Genomic DNA, 18,567 nt, shown 5'->3' on the forward strand with positions numbered 1-18,567 from the left:
ATAGAAATATGAAAGACATGTGTATTTTAAGCTTTAAAGCCTCACTGCACTACTTATAGCTACTTGCGCCCTCTATATATAGCAAACAATGCATAAGCGGTGCCTGTTGGTCTCCATGATCTTCTTTTTCTTATGTTAATTCAGATCTGATTTGATGAGATAACCACCTGTCAGTGACCTTGCAGGGAGGTCTAATCCCCCTGGCCGAACTAGTGCAGACAGGCTTTAAAATTGTCCGAATAATGACTTAACTGCAGAAGACCATCCTGAGCACAGTGCAATGTAGGGTTGGGATAAGGATTAAGTTGAGGGTAATGCTAGGATTGGGTTCAGGGTTAGGGTGGTTGTCAAGGTTTTGTTTACTAATTTGTTAGGGGTAATACTGCAGTTGTTCTGAGGTACTGTGTATTGATCCTATAGTAGGAGTACCATGGGATATTGGCGAAGGTGCTTGACTCTCTTTGGTTTCTCTTGTATTGGGTTTGTTTCAATGTTTGTTGACTCTATGCTTGAACAAGGTGTTTTACCCACTTTTGACCCTGTGTACTCATGTGTATTGAATGGGTACCTGGCTGTGCTGGGATTAATAACAATTGCAGGGCTCCCTGAAAAAGTATTATTACTATTCTCTGGTTGCTTACTATCAAACATTTATGCCTTAGCAGTCAGGTAAAATAACCACCACCACCACCCCCACCACCACCATTATCTACGAGGCTACATTGAGTAAATATGACTATACTATGATTATTATTATTATCATTATTGTTATTAGATCAACATCACCATGTGGGAGACACTGCTGTCGAAGAAACTTCAGGTTTGGCATTACACACCCAGCAATGAAGATGACCTCGCTTCCTTGATCAGGAAGGTATCCAACATACCTATCCTAGATCAGCAGTCCAAGAGGACATGCGAACGCAACATGGTCATCTTCACCATCAACGGACCACAAGCTCCTCTCTGTTTGAAAGGTAAGAGACAGTGATTTCATTTGCTTGTGGAAATGTTGAGAGAAAATGAGCTTTTTCACTAGTAAGGGAGTTTATGGTATCATCTATTCTCTGTCGAATAAGAAGTCTGGTCATCTGCCCATACATGACTCGGCATCTTATTTGAGCTCTCAGTTTTCTCTATTTTTTGTGAATCCTGTCTGTTTTGGAGATTTGGGAATGGGAAAGGAAGGATTTGAAGTAGATCAAAGTGAATATGATACTTGCTGCTGCTTAAAGAATGAGGAGATATATAGAGGAAGTTTGGTTTACAAAGATATAAAAGTGTTAACAAGTATTTGGTATTGTATTCTTTCAGTAATTGGGAGCCAGTGAAGTTCATTCAACAATGGAGTAGCGTGGGACCTTTTCGGTTTTTGATAGTCGAGCACACTTATTCTGGAGATGTTGGATTCTGACCAGGTCCTACCTACTGATATTGTTATTGCATGATGATATTGTATTAAAACCCCACTACACTATTTATAACTACTTGCACCCTCTATATAGCAAACAATGCCTAATCGTGCCTGTTGGTCCCCCATGATCCGCTTTTAATTTTTTTTTTCATTGAGAGCTGATTTGATGAGATAACCACCTGTCGGTGACCTTGCAGGAGGTCTAATCCCTCCTGGCCAAACTAGTGCAGATGGGCTTTAAAACATATCTTTTTAAAATCTTGTTCACATGTAGCTCTTGAGAACCGTCTTCGTTTCAAGATCTATTCCAAGTCTGGAGTGGTGACCTCAGACCCTCTAGACTTGGACCAGGGTCAATCTTGCTGCATCGTAGCCAATGTAGATGCAGACTGTGAGTTGGATGTGATGCACATTTCAAAGAACCAAGAACCGATCGCTGTCCAGCTTCAAGTTTCAGGAGGTATGTGCTCAGTTTGGCAACATTAACATATTTTATGCCTTCTCAAATATTGTATTTGTTGGATGGGTAGGTTCGAACCTATCCCAAATATTTGAAGTTTGAAGTTTATTTATTCCACATTTACATCAAAAAACAATTAAAAACAATTTTTTTTTAAAAACAAGCTTATATCGAGTAGATTACACACACGCACACAAAAAAAATATTAAAGATTTCAAATCGAGTATAATGTACGGAAAATGTATGAAGTTTCAAATGATATGATAGGCAAGGTAAAAACAGTGTAAAATATGGGGAGCCTAAATAAAAAGCATAGCTTATATTGTTGTTTAAAATTTTATGATAAGCATGACAATCAGCCATCTCCCATTTTTAGCCCCTTGCCACCCAATCAAAATAGTCAGTTTTCATTTGCACAATTACCACTATTTTAGTGAAATCTTTGGAGTAGCCTTGGATACATGTACATTCAAAAATGTTCCAGGATGGATGGACATTGTATGGGGATTCATTGGTGTTCACCTCTTTTTCCATAATAATGATACAAAGCAGTACATGTTGTATGATGTGTCATGGTCGAGTGGTTTAAGGCGCTTGATTGGAGATGCTAAGGTCGAGGGTTCGAATCCCGGCACGGCACTAATATCCTTTGGCAAGATATATACCTGCACTTGCTACTCTCCACCCATGTGTTAAATGGGTACCCGGTAGGATGCGAAAGTTCATTTGGTCGGATGAACAAGTGTGCGATTTTGAATTGGCGACTGGCTGGAATGCTCCCCAGGGAGTGGAAAATATGCATACATTGTATGCGGGTAAGCCTGAATCCAATGACCAGGGTAATAATATATCTGTACAGCGCTTAGGCACATCGTTGTATTGTGCGCTATATAAAAAGCAGAATATTATTATAATTAATCTAAAATAGGATTGTTATTATGATTATTTTATGTCAGACTTCTTGTGATGTTATCCAAACACAGCACTGGTGGTGAATCAGCGTATTCGGACTCTGATCCTTCTTCCCCTACTCCATCGCATCATGGCGGTCCCAGCCAACAGTCCGATCAACCGGGTCTCGGATCTAGAACTCCTAGAGGTCCTGGTCCGGCACGAGTCCCAGAAGAACCAGGTCTTGGAATGTCAAGCTGTTGTGGACCAACTCGTCGCAATGGTGAAGTGAGTTTGTACTTTAGAGAATGGTCATGCATGTACCTTTTAATAATATCTTCTTGTATATCGCTAATTTCCATCACACTGTGATGCTCATGGTGCTTAGACATTTTACCCTGGTATAACTAGCGATTATCCCAGTATAACCGGCTGGCAATAAGCCTAATTTACAGTCACCTTAGACAGCCAATCAGTGCTCGTTATATTCGTGCCTTGTTCCTTTTATTTTCCATTTGTATTGATCAATTTCGGCTTTCTGTTTCATTCTTGCGTTTTACTCTGATGAGTGCAAGTCAAAAAGCTTTAGTATGGCTCTTTTCAACGCTATTCTCCAAACAGAAATAAATGAATAAGTCGAATTCAGATTCAGATTAATTTTATTGGTCCATTTGGAAATTCAGTTGTTGGCATTGACATAAGCACATGAACAATATACAATAGAAAATAATATACACAAATAGATAATACACAGTAGCAAATGTACAATGACATATTCATATGGAAACACGGATATAAATAAAAAATAAGTACACAATTAGAGTACATTGATGTGTGCATCTTCTGCTTTCCTTGTAGTTACTTTGCTCAACAAGGTGTTGATCAGCTCAAGTCAGAACCGCTTGCCGTGGCCCATTCCCATGGAGCTTTGAGAGTGCTGAGGGTCCTAGCTATGTATGGTAAGTCTACTTCCCTGGAACCACACCAACATGGAATTCTTTATTTATATTTGAGGTACAGATACTATGGAGAAAAAAAGGTCTACAGGTATGCAAATTGAAAAATTCAGCAAGATATCCAAGAAAATTAATAACAATTTGGGATATTTTCCGGTAAAATTCCTTTTGTTTGGAATAATGGCTTCTATATCAAGAGCATTTCTTTATATGTACTTTGAAAACAAAGAAAGAAGAGAAGAGTCATATTTTTCTGCAAACACAGTGAAAGATATTAGCTACATAATTGCTGCAAGATTTACAAAAAATATTAAACTGTATCATTAACATCCATCATTGATCATCACTTGTAACTTGAACCATGCCAATTTATTCATTTTTTTGTGATATATTAATGCCAAACTGTAAAAACTTTGGAAATATTTCACCATGTCATTTTTCCTTTCTCCCATTTTGCATCAGACCACTACAGGTCAGTTCTCTTGACTGCTGACACCGTAGCTGCAGTGGTCAACCTTCTCAATGGTCTGGTCAACTTCTGGCTGAATGCTATACTGTCCACTCAGCAGCAGGGTCAAGTGGGCAGTCGCCCCATCACTAGGATGGGCAGTAGACCGGTCAGTAGGGCTGGATACAGAACGGATGACTCGGTGGACACTGCAAGGTATTCTTTTAATCCAGAGAGTTTATACCTGATAATGGTTAAGACCAAAATTCAGAGTGATGTTTGTTATAATGTTGGTCATCATACTGACAAGCCTGTTGTAGCAACCACCTGTATATAAAGGACACCTGTCAATTCTCGCTACCCTAAATAGGTACGAAAATCTCGAAATTCGCGAGACGAGGTAATTTTCACTCTCTCGGGTCGTCACTACAACTTCCGGTATAGAGTCCCATCCCGCTGGCGCTAGCGCCTGTGTTCGCTGTGCAGAGTTTTCACGCACGCTAAAATCGATGCCAATCAGTGTAATTTGTACAGATTATAATATGCAATGGAAAGCTTCGGGCAGAATTAGTGACTTTAGCACAAAAGGCCGTTAAACTCTACCGTGAAAGAGAGGGTTGTGATCACGAACGCCTGCACAGGAAGCTGTAATGTCGAAAAGCTATCCCATAATGCAATGCGCGTTTTCAGGATTTTCCCCGGATCTCGGCAGAATCGCTATTTGGGGTAGCGAGAATTCAAGACCTGGTTTGTTTCGTTTGACTATGTTTTTGACTGAAACCTGTACAAAATTAACTTGTACGTAAAGACCACCTGCTTTAAAGGTACTATGTCCCTTTTGCAGCCAACCTCAAATTCTGTAGAACTTTGAACTCAGGAATTATGAATATGTCATGTATGTCCTATCTGTGAAATTTAAACGTTAGCAGTGTCCTTATATTCAAATTATGCAAGGAAACCCGTTTACTTGCTAGACTTCACTGTCAGACACTATTGAGTGACTGACTGGCTTTTTTTCTTCTTTGGTAATAACATACATGAAAAGAGTTGTAAAGGGTACATGAGCATTTGTCTACATCAATAACCCACTTCTTGTGATGGCCCAGATTAAACTGATTGAATCTTTGCGCAGTATAAAACGTATGACCATTCGGTACAATTGTCTGAAAATCAAGACTATTACTTTTGGGCTCTAACGCCCTAAAGTCTATCTGACAACCAATAGTCGTTATTTTCACACTTGAAGACATTTTCAAGCCCCACCTTTTTTAGGGAAGTTCTAAATTAGTATTATCTTTCAAATGCAGTTGGAATTTAACTTTTTCATTTTTTGGCCTGCAAATGGGAAATAGTACCTTTAATATATCAATCTCATTTCTTTTTTCCAGTTAGCAGTCTTTAAACTAGATCACACATTGCCAGCTGAGAGCCAAAACTCGTATCATTTAACACAGAGTTCTAAATTGACAATATAAAGTACCTATTTAGCACCATTGTAATGATCGATTCAAACAAGTATGCCGTTCAATATCAAGTGCTTGTTTCCTTGAAAAGAATATAAATGTACATGTAAATCAGTCTATTCAAGGACATGTTATTCAATACAATTTAATTCAATTCACTTTATTTAGATTCCATCTATTTATAACATCAAATTTGTAAAAGTACATCAATCAAGAACATGCAATTTCATACATCAATGGTAATTAAGCGAGATCCAAATTACAGGTGCATGAGGTGTGCAGGAATATGATATAAGGGGAGCCAAAGGAATGTTTCATCAGTGTTTGAACCATTGTATTACCTTGACCACTTGGTGGACAATTCCTCATGATAAACAACAAATCATATGAGCTTTATACTACATGTGTGTAGTATAAGATGTATTTTAATGTCTCATTTCCTTTGTGAAATATGTACAGTAATTCAGAATATCGTTCTTTGTGGTTAATATTTCTCACTGTGTTAAAGTGAACTCTCAACAGTTTTACTCTCTGATAAATATATAATTACTGGATTTTCTTTCTTGTTTTTCATACAGCCTATTTTTATCCAGACCACATAGTCGAGCCATTCCAAGTGCACTGGGACTCGGAGATGATCCTTTGTAAGAACCTCAAATATATACCATTTTTATCTAAATATATTCAGGAAATGTTTTTTATGTTGTAGTTTTCCAGTTTTCCAATTTAAAAGTATATACTTCAGGGCAGCGTTTCACGAAATAATCATAAGTGCAAGTTTGCTGACAACCCATTGAAACATGTTAATTAAATTTAACACACTTACAATGGGATGTCAGTGAACTTGTACATATCACGGTTTCATGAAACTGTACCCTGTGTTGTAATGCTGTACCATAATTAAGTATTTTGAAGTATTTCTAGCTATTGATTTGATATGATTAATTTCTTGTGATGTATTAATTTTTGGAGATACGGTCCAGATTGTATTGTATTGTATCAGGTTGCCCTCGAGAGCAGAGTGCAGAATTTAAATTAATATTTGAACGCATAGTCCAGTTTGTACAATTAGGGCTTGATTTAAAAAAAATGCCAATTAAGTTATTTCCTTGTTATACTGCCAGCGCATTGGTGAGGTCTCTGTGCACCACCTTTTAGACTTAAACCTGTGAGTGTCTGATAATGATATCATTACTGCCCTTTCTGCCCTTTTATCCAAGGTTTTGTCATAGACACTAAACCCCTCCTGGGTGGGGGGGGGGGGGTGTTTCACAAAGATCCTAAGTCAAACTTATCTCTAAGTTGGACTTAAAAATTATGGAGAGCCATTTGTAGCCTTAAAATGAAATACATTCAAAAGCCAAAAATTCAAGTATTTTAGACTTTTTATCAAGAACATGAAATCTCCTTGATAATAGAAAATATGAATGATTTGAATCAACATTGTATGCCGTTCAAAATAACTTTTACAAAATATTTTCATAGTTGCTAACGGCTTTCCTGAATTGTTAAGTTCAACTTAGGATCTTTGTAAAACACCCCCCTAGCCTCGACTGTCAATTTTAAACTCCCTCTTGATTTCATAGGGATGAGGTAGACTTGGAGTCCACCGCCGAATCGTTAGCCTTGATCGAACGGAACCTGGCTGAGGCCGTGTCTGCCATCACCAACACGGTCCAGCAACTTGCAGCATCACAACCACTCCATCATCCACCACCGCCGCCACGGAACAGGAGACTCAGGAGCAGCTCTGACTCTGTTTCCATGGCAACCGACTCTAACCTTGCTGCCGAGGTGGAGGATGGTGAGACAATACTTTTTTATTTTTTGTAATATTTTTTGGTTAACAAAGACAGTTTGGAAAGCCTTTAGCACCGTTAAATGAACAAATTGTCCATACATTACAGGGGTTGTCATGTGATTTGAACTGCAACTTTGTATTTAAAGGCCCACTGTACTACTTGTAGCTACTTGCTCCCTCTATATAGAAAACAATGCCTAATCAGTGACGATTGGTCCCCCATGGTCCTCTTTTTCTTATGTTAATTGAGAGCTGAGTTGATGAGATAGCCACCTGTCAGTGACCTTCCTGGGTGGTCTTATCCCTCCTAGCCAAACTAGTACAGATGGGCTTTAACATGTTAAGACAGTGAGTGATTTCATGCTTGTTGTACTGTAAAAAGCTAATGATAATGGGTCTGATTGACTGTAATTTGTTTTCTTTTTATTTTCTTTTTTAAAAACACAGCAGAAGATAAGAGTGAAGAAAGTCAGATGACGAATCATCTCTCCAAGTTTGCTGTTCTTACGATAGCTCATCTTCTCAACACATGTGATGATGGTAGGTCATTACAATCTGTTTCGTTACAGTTAGTGATCCTACATTGCTCTGGCCACAATTGCGCCAGGTTTTATTTCATTCAAAGCTTAAGGTTAGGGTTGCAATTGGGTTTAGGATAGGGGTTAGGGTTAGGTATAGTGTTGAAGCAAATTATTTTGTTATGGTAGAAAATTACAATGCAGCAATTGTTACAGGAGCAGTGTCTTATAACTGGTACAGACATACATGTAGTAACTTGGCACATCTGCATTAATGCATTTTTATGTGCAACAGGATTATATCAGTGATATTGGAATTTTACCCTTTTTTTTCTCTAGCAGCACTTTATGGCAGCAAAGAGACTGCAATGTTTGCTTTGGCTCTTGAATATGCCTCAACAAAAATCTTAAGTGCTGCACTGTTTACAAAGTGTCTTTATCTCCACAATATTTCACATTGTCCTCAAACTGTCTCTTTTGTAGCTTGTGTTTTCTTTTACATGTTTATAATAAATAATAATAATAGTGGGATCTTGCCCTCATGTCTGTCAGACTTGACACTCCTGGCGCTCCTGATTATTACAGTGGCTTTACCATGGCTCCCATTATGGCGCTCTAGCATTTCAAGGAAATAATTCCTGCCAGGTAATGAAATGGTTCTTTTGTCTTCAAGACCGAAAATGTTTTATTACAGGCAGCATCAATGTCATGAACAGGTTGGGAATTAATATCCCCCTAATAACAATAGTAGCCTGACGTTTTATTTTCTCTGTAACTTCTGGTTGTTTCCTATGATTTTCCATGATCTTAAACAGATATTTCTAGAGCAGTGCAGTCCTCTCTTCATCTATCTGGAGCTATGTATGCTCTATGGGCTACTCTCCTCTGCTCATCAGAATCGATGAAAGCCACAGCAGTAAGACAGTATTTTATTATTTTTAAGAGAAACTTGATAGTTTGTGAGCTTTTTCATGTTAGTGTGGAAGAGTATTATAGAAGAAAAAAAGTCCCTTGGAAAGGATGGCTCTTTAATGCACTCATATTTGAAATATGACAAGTAACAGCTAAAGGTTGTGGACCGCACTTTAATTGATGCCACATGTTTTTGAAGCCCATATACACATTTCTGTGTACAGTGCACATGACTTTTAGCAAGACTGGGCCAATTTCCTAACATTTTGATGATTTAAAGCCTCATAATTTACACCAATACTTTAATATCTGCTACCTGATCAACCTTTTTATTTGCTTCCACCCAGTTTCTTTCACAGTGCGATCACATGACTGGAACTAGACTTTACCTGTTAATTTTTGTAGTCAATTATTATTTGTAATCCAGGGTTCAGTCAGGGTTCCCAGAGTCCTAATAATCAGGGATAACCTCAAACCTGACTGATTACTATTGAAACATTGTATATGGTGCAAATGTAAAATGAAAAATACAATTGTGGTACAGTCGAACCTGTCGATAGCGACCACCCAAGGGAAACACAAAAACTGGTCTTTGTAAACAGGTTCCTTTAGTACATGTTTCAATGAGAACCCATTTTCAAGGGAAACAAAAAAATGTGGTCTTTGTAGACAGGTGGTCACTAAAGCAGGTTTGACTGTACATTTGTAGGTGTAGTTATTTTCTTGATAAATGAATATATAGTATATATAAAATGAATGTAAAGCCATGCAAGGCTGGCTGCTTTGTCCTGCAAATACAGCTTGTTGTTCTTATGCATTTTAGAAACCACAAAGCAAAATATAAAGCTACATGTAAATGTAAACGCTAGTGGACATGCCAATGTTTTAATGAATAAGAGAGTGAAATGTGTAAAGCAGAATCTACATGTTTATCAAAATGAAATCAAAACTGAATCACAATTTACCAGTAATAGTTATTATCCCCACGCCGACGAAGTCGGAGGGGATATAGAAACGCTGCCATACGTCCGTCCGTAACAAATTTTGTTTTTCCGATCGATTACTTCAGTAATGTTTGACAGATTTTAATGAAATTTGATATGAAGGTACATGATATCAAAATACAGGCTAAGTTTTATTTTTTTCTATTTTTTGTAGCTCCCTGTTGCTATTGCAATGACCAAGCTTGCTGCCACAGACATGCCAGTAGCACCAGATAATACTGTCAAACTTGATGTAACAACAAGAACGCCAGCTCTTCTAGTCAGTGCTGACCATCTAGAGGTAAATTTTTCAACAATTTGTTTAAATCTCTGCACGTTTGTTTGCGCATGTGCTGCCTTATGGAAAAGAGGTGTCATGGTCGATTGGATATGTCACCGGACCGTGGATCACAAAGTCCGCGGTTCAAGTCCCCCCGCAGCGCTAATGCCCTTTAGCAAGACATTGATCTACATTTGCCACTCCCCACCCAGGTGTTAAATGGATACCTGGTAGGATATGAAAGTTAATGTGGTTAGACGAGGAAGTGTGCGCTTATAAAATTGACACCTGGCTGGAATGCTCCCAGGGAGTGGAGAATGTGCATACATTGTGTGCAGGTAAGCCTGAATCCGATGACCGGGGTAATAATATATATCAGTAAAGCGTTTTGAGAGGGCCTGCGGTCCTGAAAAGCGCTGTATAAGAATGAACTATCTTTCCTCCCTTTCTGTACCCACAGATCCGAAACGACAGCTGGACATTTGAAAGCATTATTGCCGTGAATCCTCTTCCTCATGTTAAGGATGGAGAAGTGCAGTCAACAAACAAACATCTGGAAGGCTGGTATTATGAGGTAAATACAAACCAATAGACTACTTTTATAATATACAGTAGGCTTGCGGGTGCACCATGTGACAGAGAGGGAGGATTGAGGAGTCCTGAAATTGGCTGGTGACGAGGGATAGTCAACCTGTTCGAAACGTCGAGCCACTCCTGCCACCCATCCTCTCCAAGTGCTATAGTTCTCCTTAGAACTATAAGCTAAGAAAGAAAGATAACATACAGTCTTTTTCAAGACTACACCAACAGTCCTTTTCAGGACTGCACACCCTCAAGAAAGATTAGCGAGAGTCCTTTTCAGGACTCCTCAATCCTCCCTCTCTCTCACATGGTGCACCCGCAAACCTACTGTATATCTACCTCACCATGCAAGCCGATACTTACAAGCAGCATCTACTTTTATAATGTAACCAAACTGCATACATTAATTGTTGCCAGGTAGGACAAACCTTATGGCTTGCCCTACCTAATAACACGTAATATATCCGTTTTGCATTCTGGCTATTGAATTACAATCATCCGTTACAGGTAAATGTAATATTTGTAATGAGACACTTCACAAAGAAGTATGCAATAAATTTTGTTACATTAAGTATGCATTAATCTTTTGTTAACTACTGCATTCGTGCAGGGGTAGTATACTCTTGCCTGCTATACAGATTTGGCATTAACCTACCTCACCTGTATCACGTGCTTGGCAGGTTTTATATGTCTAGTTTTAATGAGAAAATATAGATGACTGTTTCCTGTCTAACAATTATAGCATATTATATGACTTTTCTGATAGATTTTATTTCGTTCTCAAATGTTATGTTTTCATTGAGATGCATTCAAACGATGCAATACACAAATTTATATATATATATATATATATATATATATATATATTATAATAGTCAACACAGTATTTACATTCTACATGTCACATGTTTTTTGCCAACTTTAGTGGTAGATTATTTAAATTGACTCAGTAACATTGTTGAAGGTTGATGAAAAAACTGGAATTTTTGTATGAAATGTTACTCATTATATTCCTTCTACTGTACTTACCCTCTAACAAGCAAAAAAATCTGAGAAAATTCTCAAACCACATGGACATTTATGTTTTTGTTTTAAGGCGTCACTGTGCAACACCCTCTAACAGTGTTTAACAGTTAATTCTCCCAACCATTTTTGAGTTTTCACAATCGTTTTTCCTTGAAAATATGACATAAGACAGGCTTTTTAAAATCTTTCAACACTTAAATGTCTGGAATGGTATATAGAGCCAATACATTGCTTTGTGACAATTTACATTCACCTAAAATGTAATTAAAATGTAATAATATAGTTGGGAGAAATAAGGAATCGATCAGATCAGTTTTTCCCATTTGTTATCATTAATAATGATCTGTTTTCACTCAAACTTTCAGATTATCTTAAATTGTACATCTAGCATTGAAGTCACTACCTTAGCACCATTTTCTCTCATCTGAACAATGTTACCAAGTCCCTTTAAGATATGAAAATGTTTGTATTCTCATCAAACAGGTAGAGGTGAAGTCCAATGGCATCATTCAAGTTGGTTGGGCAACAAAACAGTGTACATTTGGACCAGAGAAAGGTCAGTGGTTCTACATTAATAATAATGATAATAATAACTATATTTATAAAGCGCAACATATCCATCTCTAGAGATGCTCGTGGCGCATACAAATAATTTAAATTAAATCAGGAATTCAACATACTTAAGATTGAAGTAATATTAAATATTAAATGTTAACTTAGAATTCAGTGTTTGGTTATTGCAGTCTCTGTACTTGATGTGGCTTTTTAATCTTTGCTAGGTTTATCATTTTATTTGGTACAGAATTTAATAAATTAACATACACTTCCACTTTACATCTACAAAGCCAGCATTTGCTACATCATGGAAATGGAATTATTGATTGGAATAAAATGGATCCTACCAGAATTGCCTGATCTTGTTTCTTGATGGGATACAGGAACTACTTTCTAGCTGTCTGCATTTGATATTTACTTTGTTTTAAAGAGCTAGTCCCCCCAAAAAAACAAAACAAAAACAAAACAAAAAAAAACTGTCATATGAACATCAGAAACAATATCAATATCAATTCAATCAATTAAAATTTGTATTATTTCAAGACCCACTTTCTGTCATATTGTGACTTTGTAAGTGCACACTAAAGTGTCTGGTTTTTACAGCAGTAGAATTTGCCTTCCTAGTTCCTACATAAACTAATCCCTTAGTGATAATAATGCAAAAATTGATATATGTATCATTTTTTGTAGATGGTACACGGTGCTATTAGTCCAAGGACAAATTAATTAAGATTTAAAAAAAAAAAAGAGTCAAGTGAAGTACTATTTCTCAGAAATGCAGGGAGCTTCTTCCATAGGCATAAATAATTTAAAGCGAGGCCTGTTTTCAGGATTCGGGAATGAGAAAGAAAAGAGCTGATGTTGATTGAACTGAATATGATGTTCTCTGTTGCTGAAAGAGTGAGGAGATTTATGGAGGAAGTGTGGTTGACAAAGCTTTAACAGTTATTGTCTTTGTCTTTGATCCTGATAATAATTAATAATAATTATAGGCATTTCTATAGCGCCGTCTATCTAGAAATTTTATTCCGAGGTGCATTAATTATTAAGTTGTCTCTTGTAATTTGTCTAGGTCTTGGAGTAGGAGATGATCTCAACTCGTGTGCGTTTGATGGAGCTAGATGTAGGAAGTGGAATGGACCTATCACTGAAACTCTGGTTAGAAAATTATCCATTCATGTATTTGTTAACAATAGGGAAGAAAGAGTAGAAGAAGGAGGAGGAGGAGGAGGAGGAGGAGGAGGAGGAGGAGGGAGAAGAAGAAGAAGAAAGAGGAGGAGGAGGAGGGAGAGGAGGAGGAGGAGGGAGAAGAAGAAGAAAAAAGAGGAGGAGGAGGAGGAGGGAGAAGAAGAAGAAAAAAGAGGAGGAGGAGAGAGAAAAAGAAGAAGAAAAAAAGAGGAGGAGGAGGAGGAGGAGGAGGAGGAGGAGGAGGAGGAGGAGGAGGAGGAGGAGGAGGAGGAGGGAGGAGAAGAAGAAGAAGAAAGAGGAGGAGGAGGAGGGAGAAGAAGAAGAAAAAAGAGGAGGAGGAGGAGGGAGAAGAAGAAGAAAAAAGAGGAGGAGGAGGAGGAGGGAGAAGAAGAAGAAAAAAGAGGAGGAGGAGGAGGAGGGAGAAGAAGAAGAAAAAAGAGGAGGAGGAGGAGGGGGGAGAAGAAGAAGAAAAAAGAGGAGGAGGAGAGAGAAGAAGAAGAAGAAAAAAAGAGGAGGAGGAGGAGGAGGAGGGAGAAGAAGAAGAAAAAAGAGGAGGGAGACGAAGAAGAAGAAAAAAAGAGGAGGAGGAGTACCTATAATTATTAGAAAGCCAAGTCTGGGTGAATGTGCTTCTTTAAAGAGCACTTTTATTGTTTAGTTGAGAATTGGAATGAAAATTTGGGCATGAAATATGAGGATGAAAACCTCTTACACACAGAGTTAAAGAGAGAACTTGTAATTTAATGCACCGTAGTTATGATCGTTTCACAGGCTTGTACAGTTTATATTCAAGTCCTGAAAGTCTGATATCTGTTTGGTTTCTCATTTTCATACCAATGTTATTTATTATATGGAGGATTACAATGAAAGTTCATATGTCCTAAATTCAAACATTTATAATACTCCACTTGACCCCTCAGAATAATGAATATGGTCTTGAATGGCAAGTTGGAGATGTAGTGAGCTGTTTGATGGATCGTCACGGAAACGCAAGTTTCTGGTTGAGAGGCATCAATATGGGTGTCGCATTCCAAGGTGAGTTTATTTGTAGTATCTTTATTTATTTTTTTGTAAAAGAAATTTGATAAAGATATTTATAACCTACAAGCCCAAGAAGGATTCTAAGTACATTGCCTGACTTGTGAAAGCTTTTAATGTGAATGTATATTTTTGAAGGCGGAAGGTTATGTTTATTCATGAAAAACACTTCTTTCCGTGAATACTTTACAAGATTTTGTATTATGGAGATCCAATATCTATGGTTTTTCTCCAGATTTTCTGTAAGATCGTCAAACCTGCTTTTAATAGCAACCACGTGTCTATAAAGTCTGCATTTTTTAAAATTTCCCTTGAAAAGTGTTTCCCATTAAAACCTACGGTACATTAAATTTGATTAAATGAAAGGGAGCGAGTAGATATGGAGAAGAGGGGAAGGGGAATGTTAGAGAGGATGTAAACAATTTTCTTTCCCCTATTTTGTAGTTCCTTTTGTAGTTACAGATTAGTTAATTTAATTACTCATTAGTCCTAAGTATCATTTGAGGTGTTCACACTTGTACAAGCATTGCTTTTTAGTGAACCCCTCTGTTTCCAACATGTATTTCTTACATTTGTTTTAAATGCTCATAATTGATTTGTAATGTTTTGTTGAAAACATGAATAAGTTAAAATTGAAATTGAATTGAAGTTGCAACATGAATGTGATTGTGTTATTACTGTATACAGGTCTGGATCTTAATCAAGATTGGTATCCTGCCTGCTCTCTCTCAACTGACCAACATATCAGGTTCAACTTTGGAGACTCAACATTCAGGTAATATACTTTCATCCAGAGCCCTGTCCAATACTCTGTCAGCTTCAGTAAAGTAATCACAAAATAATGCAAAAGTTAAGACACAAGAGCATCTGCCCTTACCCAGGAGGATGCCAAAGACTTTAAAGGCATCGTTTAACAATGTTAAACTTGAGATGCCTGGCCCTACGTGCTATCAGTGTCTGTGATATGGTGTAATATTGAAGTCCAAAAAAAAATTCTGCTTCAAAATGATCAAGAAATGCCTCATAAAAGTAAAAATCTTTGAGTGACCGGTTTTACTATACTGTAGTGTTAAGAAAACTGTTAGGAAAACGCAAACTCTGGTTTCAATTTCCAATCATAAATATCTTGATAATCAGACAGACGATCGGCTTGTAAAAGTCATGGGGTTCCTGACTGACCTAAAGGTTTATAATTATCATTCAAGCATGAGCTAAATCCAGAATTTTGTTTCAGAATCTGAGACAAAGTTATCAGATCACTTTAAGGCTTGGAGAAAGGTCATAAAGGAAATGAAACGTACAACCCCACAGCGTGGGTAAAACAGATGCTTTACGAGGATGATGATAATGATACATGTATATGCCATGTAGCTTAGTGGCCATACTTCTCACTGGATTTCAAACCTGCACACATTTTTCTTACTCTTTTAAGATATACATGTAGGTAATATCAGATTATCGGCCATGTACTGAAAGAGTGATTAACATGCTAATTGTTTATCAAAATTACAGGTACTCTGATGTCATTCCGGATGGTTACATTCCTTTCTGCCAAGCTCATCAAGGGCCTGACCTACCATTCCAAGATGATTTCAGTGTCTTCCCTGACATAAAACCCCTCTCACAAATCCACAGTAGTGACGGACATTACCATGATAGCTTGACAAGTGAGAGTGGCCTTCCAGAAATGGCTCCTCTTCAAGAGCCAGATCTTTCAAGAGATGTCGAGTCCATAGACTATATCGACGATGGAAATGATGGGGCTGGTAGTGACTTTGGATATGCCGAAATGGGTGGAGAAGCATTTGCCGAGATGACGGACAGCCCGCGCCACGTCGCCATGGCAAAGATTGCGCAGGTGGACGCATCGCTCCAGCAGGAATCTTACTCCCTGTACAGGCAGGCCTTTGAGAAGAGATTCGAACCAATCAGACATAGTGAAGCAGGGTCAGGTGACCAGGCAGGACCAATAGGAATCCAGGGATCAGAGGATGCAGAGGGTGGTGGAGAAGCAGAAGAGTTCCAACCTCCGCCTTCTCTCTATTTTGAAGTGAACATCAGCCACGTGGATCGTAGGTAAGATCCAAAGGAAGACAATGATCATATTCACTGTATATTTGTTTCGATATGCAATCCCTAGTTCTTATAAGAGCATGCTCAATGTTGACTGTAGCTCTTTTTTGTCTGTTGTTTTCATACATTTACCATTTTTATCATAAAAGTAGGAGTAGATAGTCTACAAGAATGATTGTCTCCTGAGAGCCAGAGGGGTATCATTATCCTCATCATCATTTATAAGAGTCGGCATTGTTTTTCGCCAACAAGGGATTATTGACTTTTGCGTTATGTTGAACACTACCTCCCTCAACTTCTTCTTGTCTCGCGCATCCTCCTCATTTAAACCAACCTTACTGCTTTCTGTCTTTCTTTCTTTCTTCACCTATATTTCCATGAAATCTTTGGTCTCCCTTTCCCTCTTATGCCATCCACTTCCAGATCCCATGCCCTTTTCACAGGTTCATCATCTTCCCTTCTCAACACATGACCCATCCATCTCAATCCACTTCTGGTTGCCACTTCCACCACAGTTTCTTTGAGACCCAATCAATAATGCCATTTTGATTCTCAGAATGTGTATAGTAATTGTCAAGGGGTGAATGTGTCATTGTAAGAGTGAGAATTTAAAACTTTTATTTGAGAGGTCCTGGGGCGCGTTTCATAAAACTTGTTATCTATAACAACTGCTAAATTTCTATGACAAATTTGCTCTCAGCCAATCAGATGCTATGATTTCAGTAGCTTATAACAGTAGCTTGTAACCTGTTATTGATATCAAGTTTTATGAAACAGGGCCCTGGACCCCTGGGTTCGATCCTCGCTTGGTGCTGACGTCCTGGGACAAGGGCCAGAATTAAATTTGATACTTAGAATAAGTAAGAAATTTACTAAGTAAATTTCTAAGCTAAGAAATTTACTTATCTCCTATTCAAATCGCATTTTAGACTTTTACATACATAAGACAAAATCTAAGTAAAATACTTACCGATAAGCATTGTGACATCACACGGTCAATCAAAGGAATCCGCGCTAATATAATTGTGCACAGGTTACATTACTGTGTTATAAAATCATTTGCTGCCAATCAAGGCCTCCAAATAATTGGCTTAAGTCTCATTGGAGCTGTCTTAAATTTAGGGTAAAATACTTAGCTAAAAGTTTGAACTGAATACACAAATTGGCTTTTTAAAGTATTTTATCCAAGCCGAAGATTAAGTAAAATACTCTTTTTTCAAACTTAAGTATTGAATTGAATATGGGACAACGTGTTTAATCCTGGTTTGTCCCTCTTTGATAAAGGGTACCTAGCAACGCTTGGAAAATAATAATTGCAGAACCTGCAGGAAGAGCAATGTTAATACCGAAGGGTCACTACCCTATGCAAATACGTTATTGTTACACCCATGTTAACCCGTGTTAACTCGCCTTCATTGGTTACCTGTAAAAGAAAGAATTGTGTATAAAGTTCTTATGTTGTGTTACAAGGTGATGATTCTTAAATCCCCGACTTATCTTCATATCATTTGCTCTTACATACCCCGTAGAAATCTCCGCTCCTCAACAAAGAATCTCCTGACTGTCCCTACCCCATCAACCCAAACATATGGTTCTTGTGCCTTTTCAACGGCAGCGCCTGTCTTGTGGAATCAGCTTCCTGACCAGCTTCGAGTTGTTGGAAGCATTGACGGCTTTGGAAGAGCCCTGAAAACCTATTTGTTTTCAAGGGTCTCCTCCTAGAGTAAATTTGTCCGTTGCTGGTTGGGAGGCTGATACGACATGATGAGTGTCTGTCCGTTTGTTGAATTTGTTATATGTAATGTTAATTAATTTAATAGGTGTAATTATTGGTGCATTAATTGGTTTACTTTTTTATAAATATTTTTTGTCATTTGCTTATCTATTTTGTTATTTATTGTTGTATTAGTGTTGTTTATATATTCAAATGTAAAGCGCATAGAGAAATTTACAATTTATTATGCGCTACACAAATATAC

At 37.8% G+C, this 18,567-nt stretch overlaps 1 protein-coding gene across 2 annotated transcripts in view; it reads left to right on the forward strand.

Moving 5' to 3' along the window:
• LOC591592 overlaps positions 1–18,567 on the forward strand; it is a 35,830-nt gene that overhangs the window by 12,832 nt on the left and 4,431 nt on the right. For both annotated transcript variants that reach the window (XM_030985546.1, XM_030985547.1), the window contains 16 exons: positions 776–977; positions 1,689–1,874; positions 2,858–3,053; positions 3,624–3,724; positions 4,184–4,385; positions 6,211–6,276; positions 7,219–7,436; positions 7,881–7,973; positions 8,767–8,867; positions 10,022–10,147; positions 10,587–10,700; positions 12,218–12,290; positions 13,362–13,447; positions 14,398–14,512; positions 15,203–15,290; positions 16,028–16,591. In XM_030985546.1, coding sequence (XP_030841406.1) covers positions 776–977; positions 1,689–1,874; positions 2,858–3,053; positions 3,624–3,724; positions 4,184–4,385; positions 6,211–6,276; positions 7,219–7,436; positions 7,881–7,973; positions 8,767–8,867; positions 10,022–10,147; positions 10,587–10,700; positions 12,218–12,290; positions 13,362–13,447; positions 14,398–14,512; positions 15,203–15,290; positions 16,028–16,591 — 2,531 coding nt within the window. The remainder of the gene's footprint in view (positions 1–775; positions 978–1,688; positions 1,875–2,857; positions 3,054–3,623; positions 3,725–4,183; positions 4,386–6,210; positions 6,277–7,218; positions 7,437–7,880; positions 7,974–8,766; positions 8,868–10,021; positions 10,148–10,586; positions 10,701–12,217; positions 12,291–13,361; positions 13,448–14,397; positions 14,513–15,202; positions 15,291–16,027; positions 16,592–18,567) is intronic.

Source organism: Strongylocentrotus purpuratus, unplaced genomic scaffold, assembly GCF_000002235.5.
Source record: "Strongylocentrotus purpuratus isolate Spur 01 unplaced genomic scaffold, Spur_5.0 spur5_scaffold_15, whole genome shotgun sequence".
NCBI lineage: Eukaryota > Metazoa > Echinodermata > Echinoidea > Camarodonta > Strongylocentrotidae > Strongylocentrotus > Strongylocentrotus purpuratus.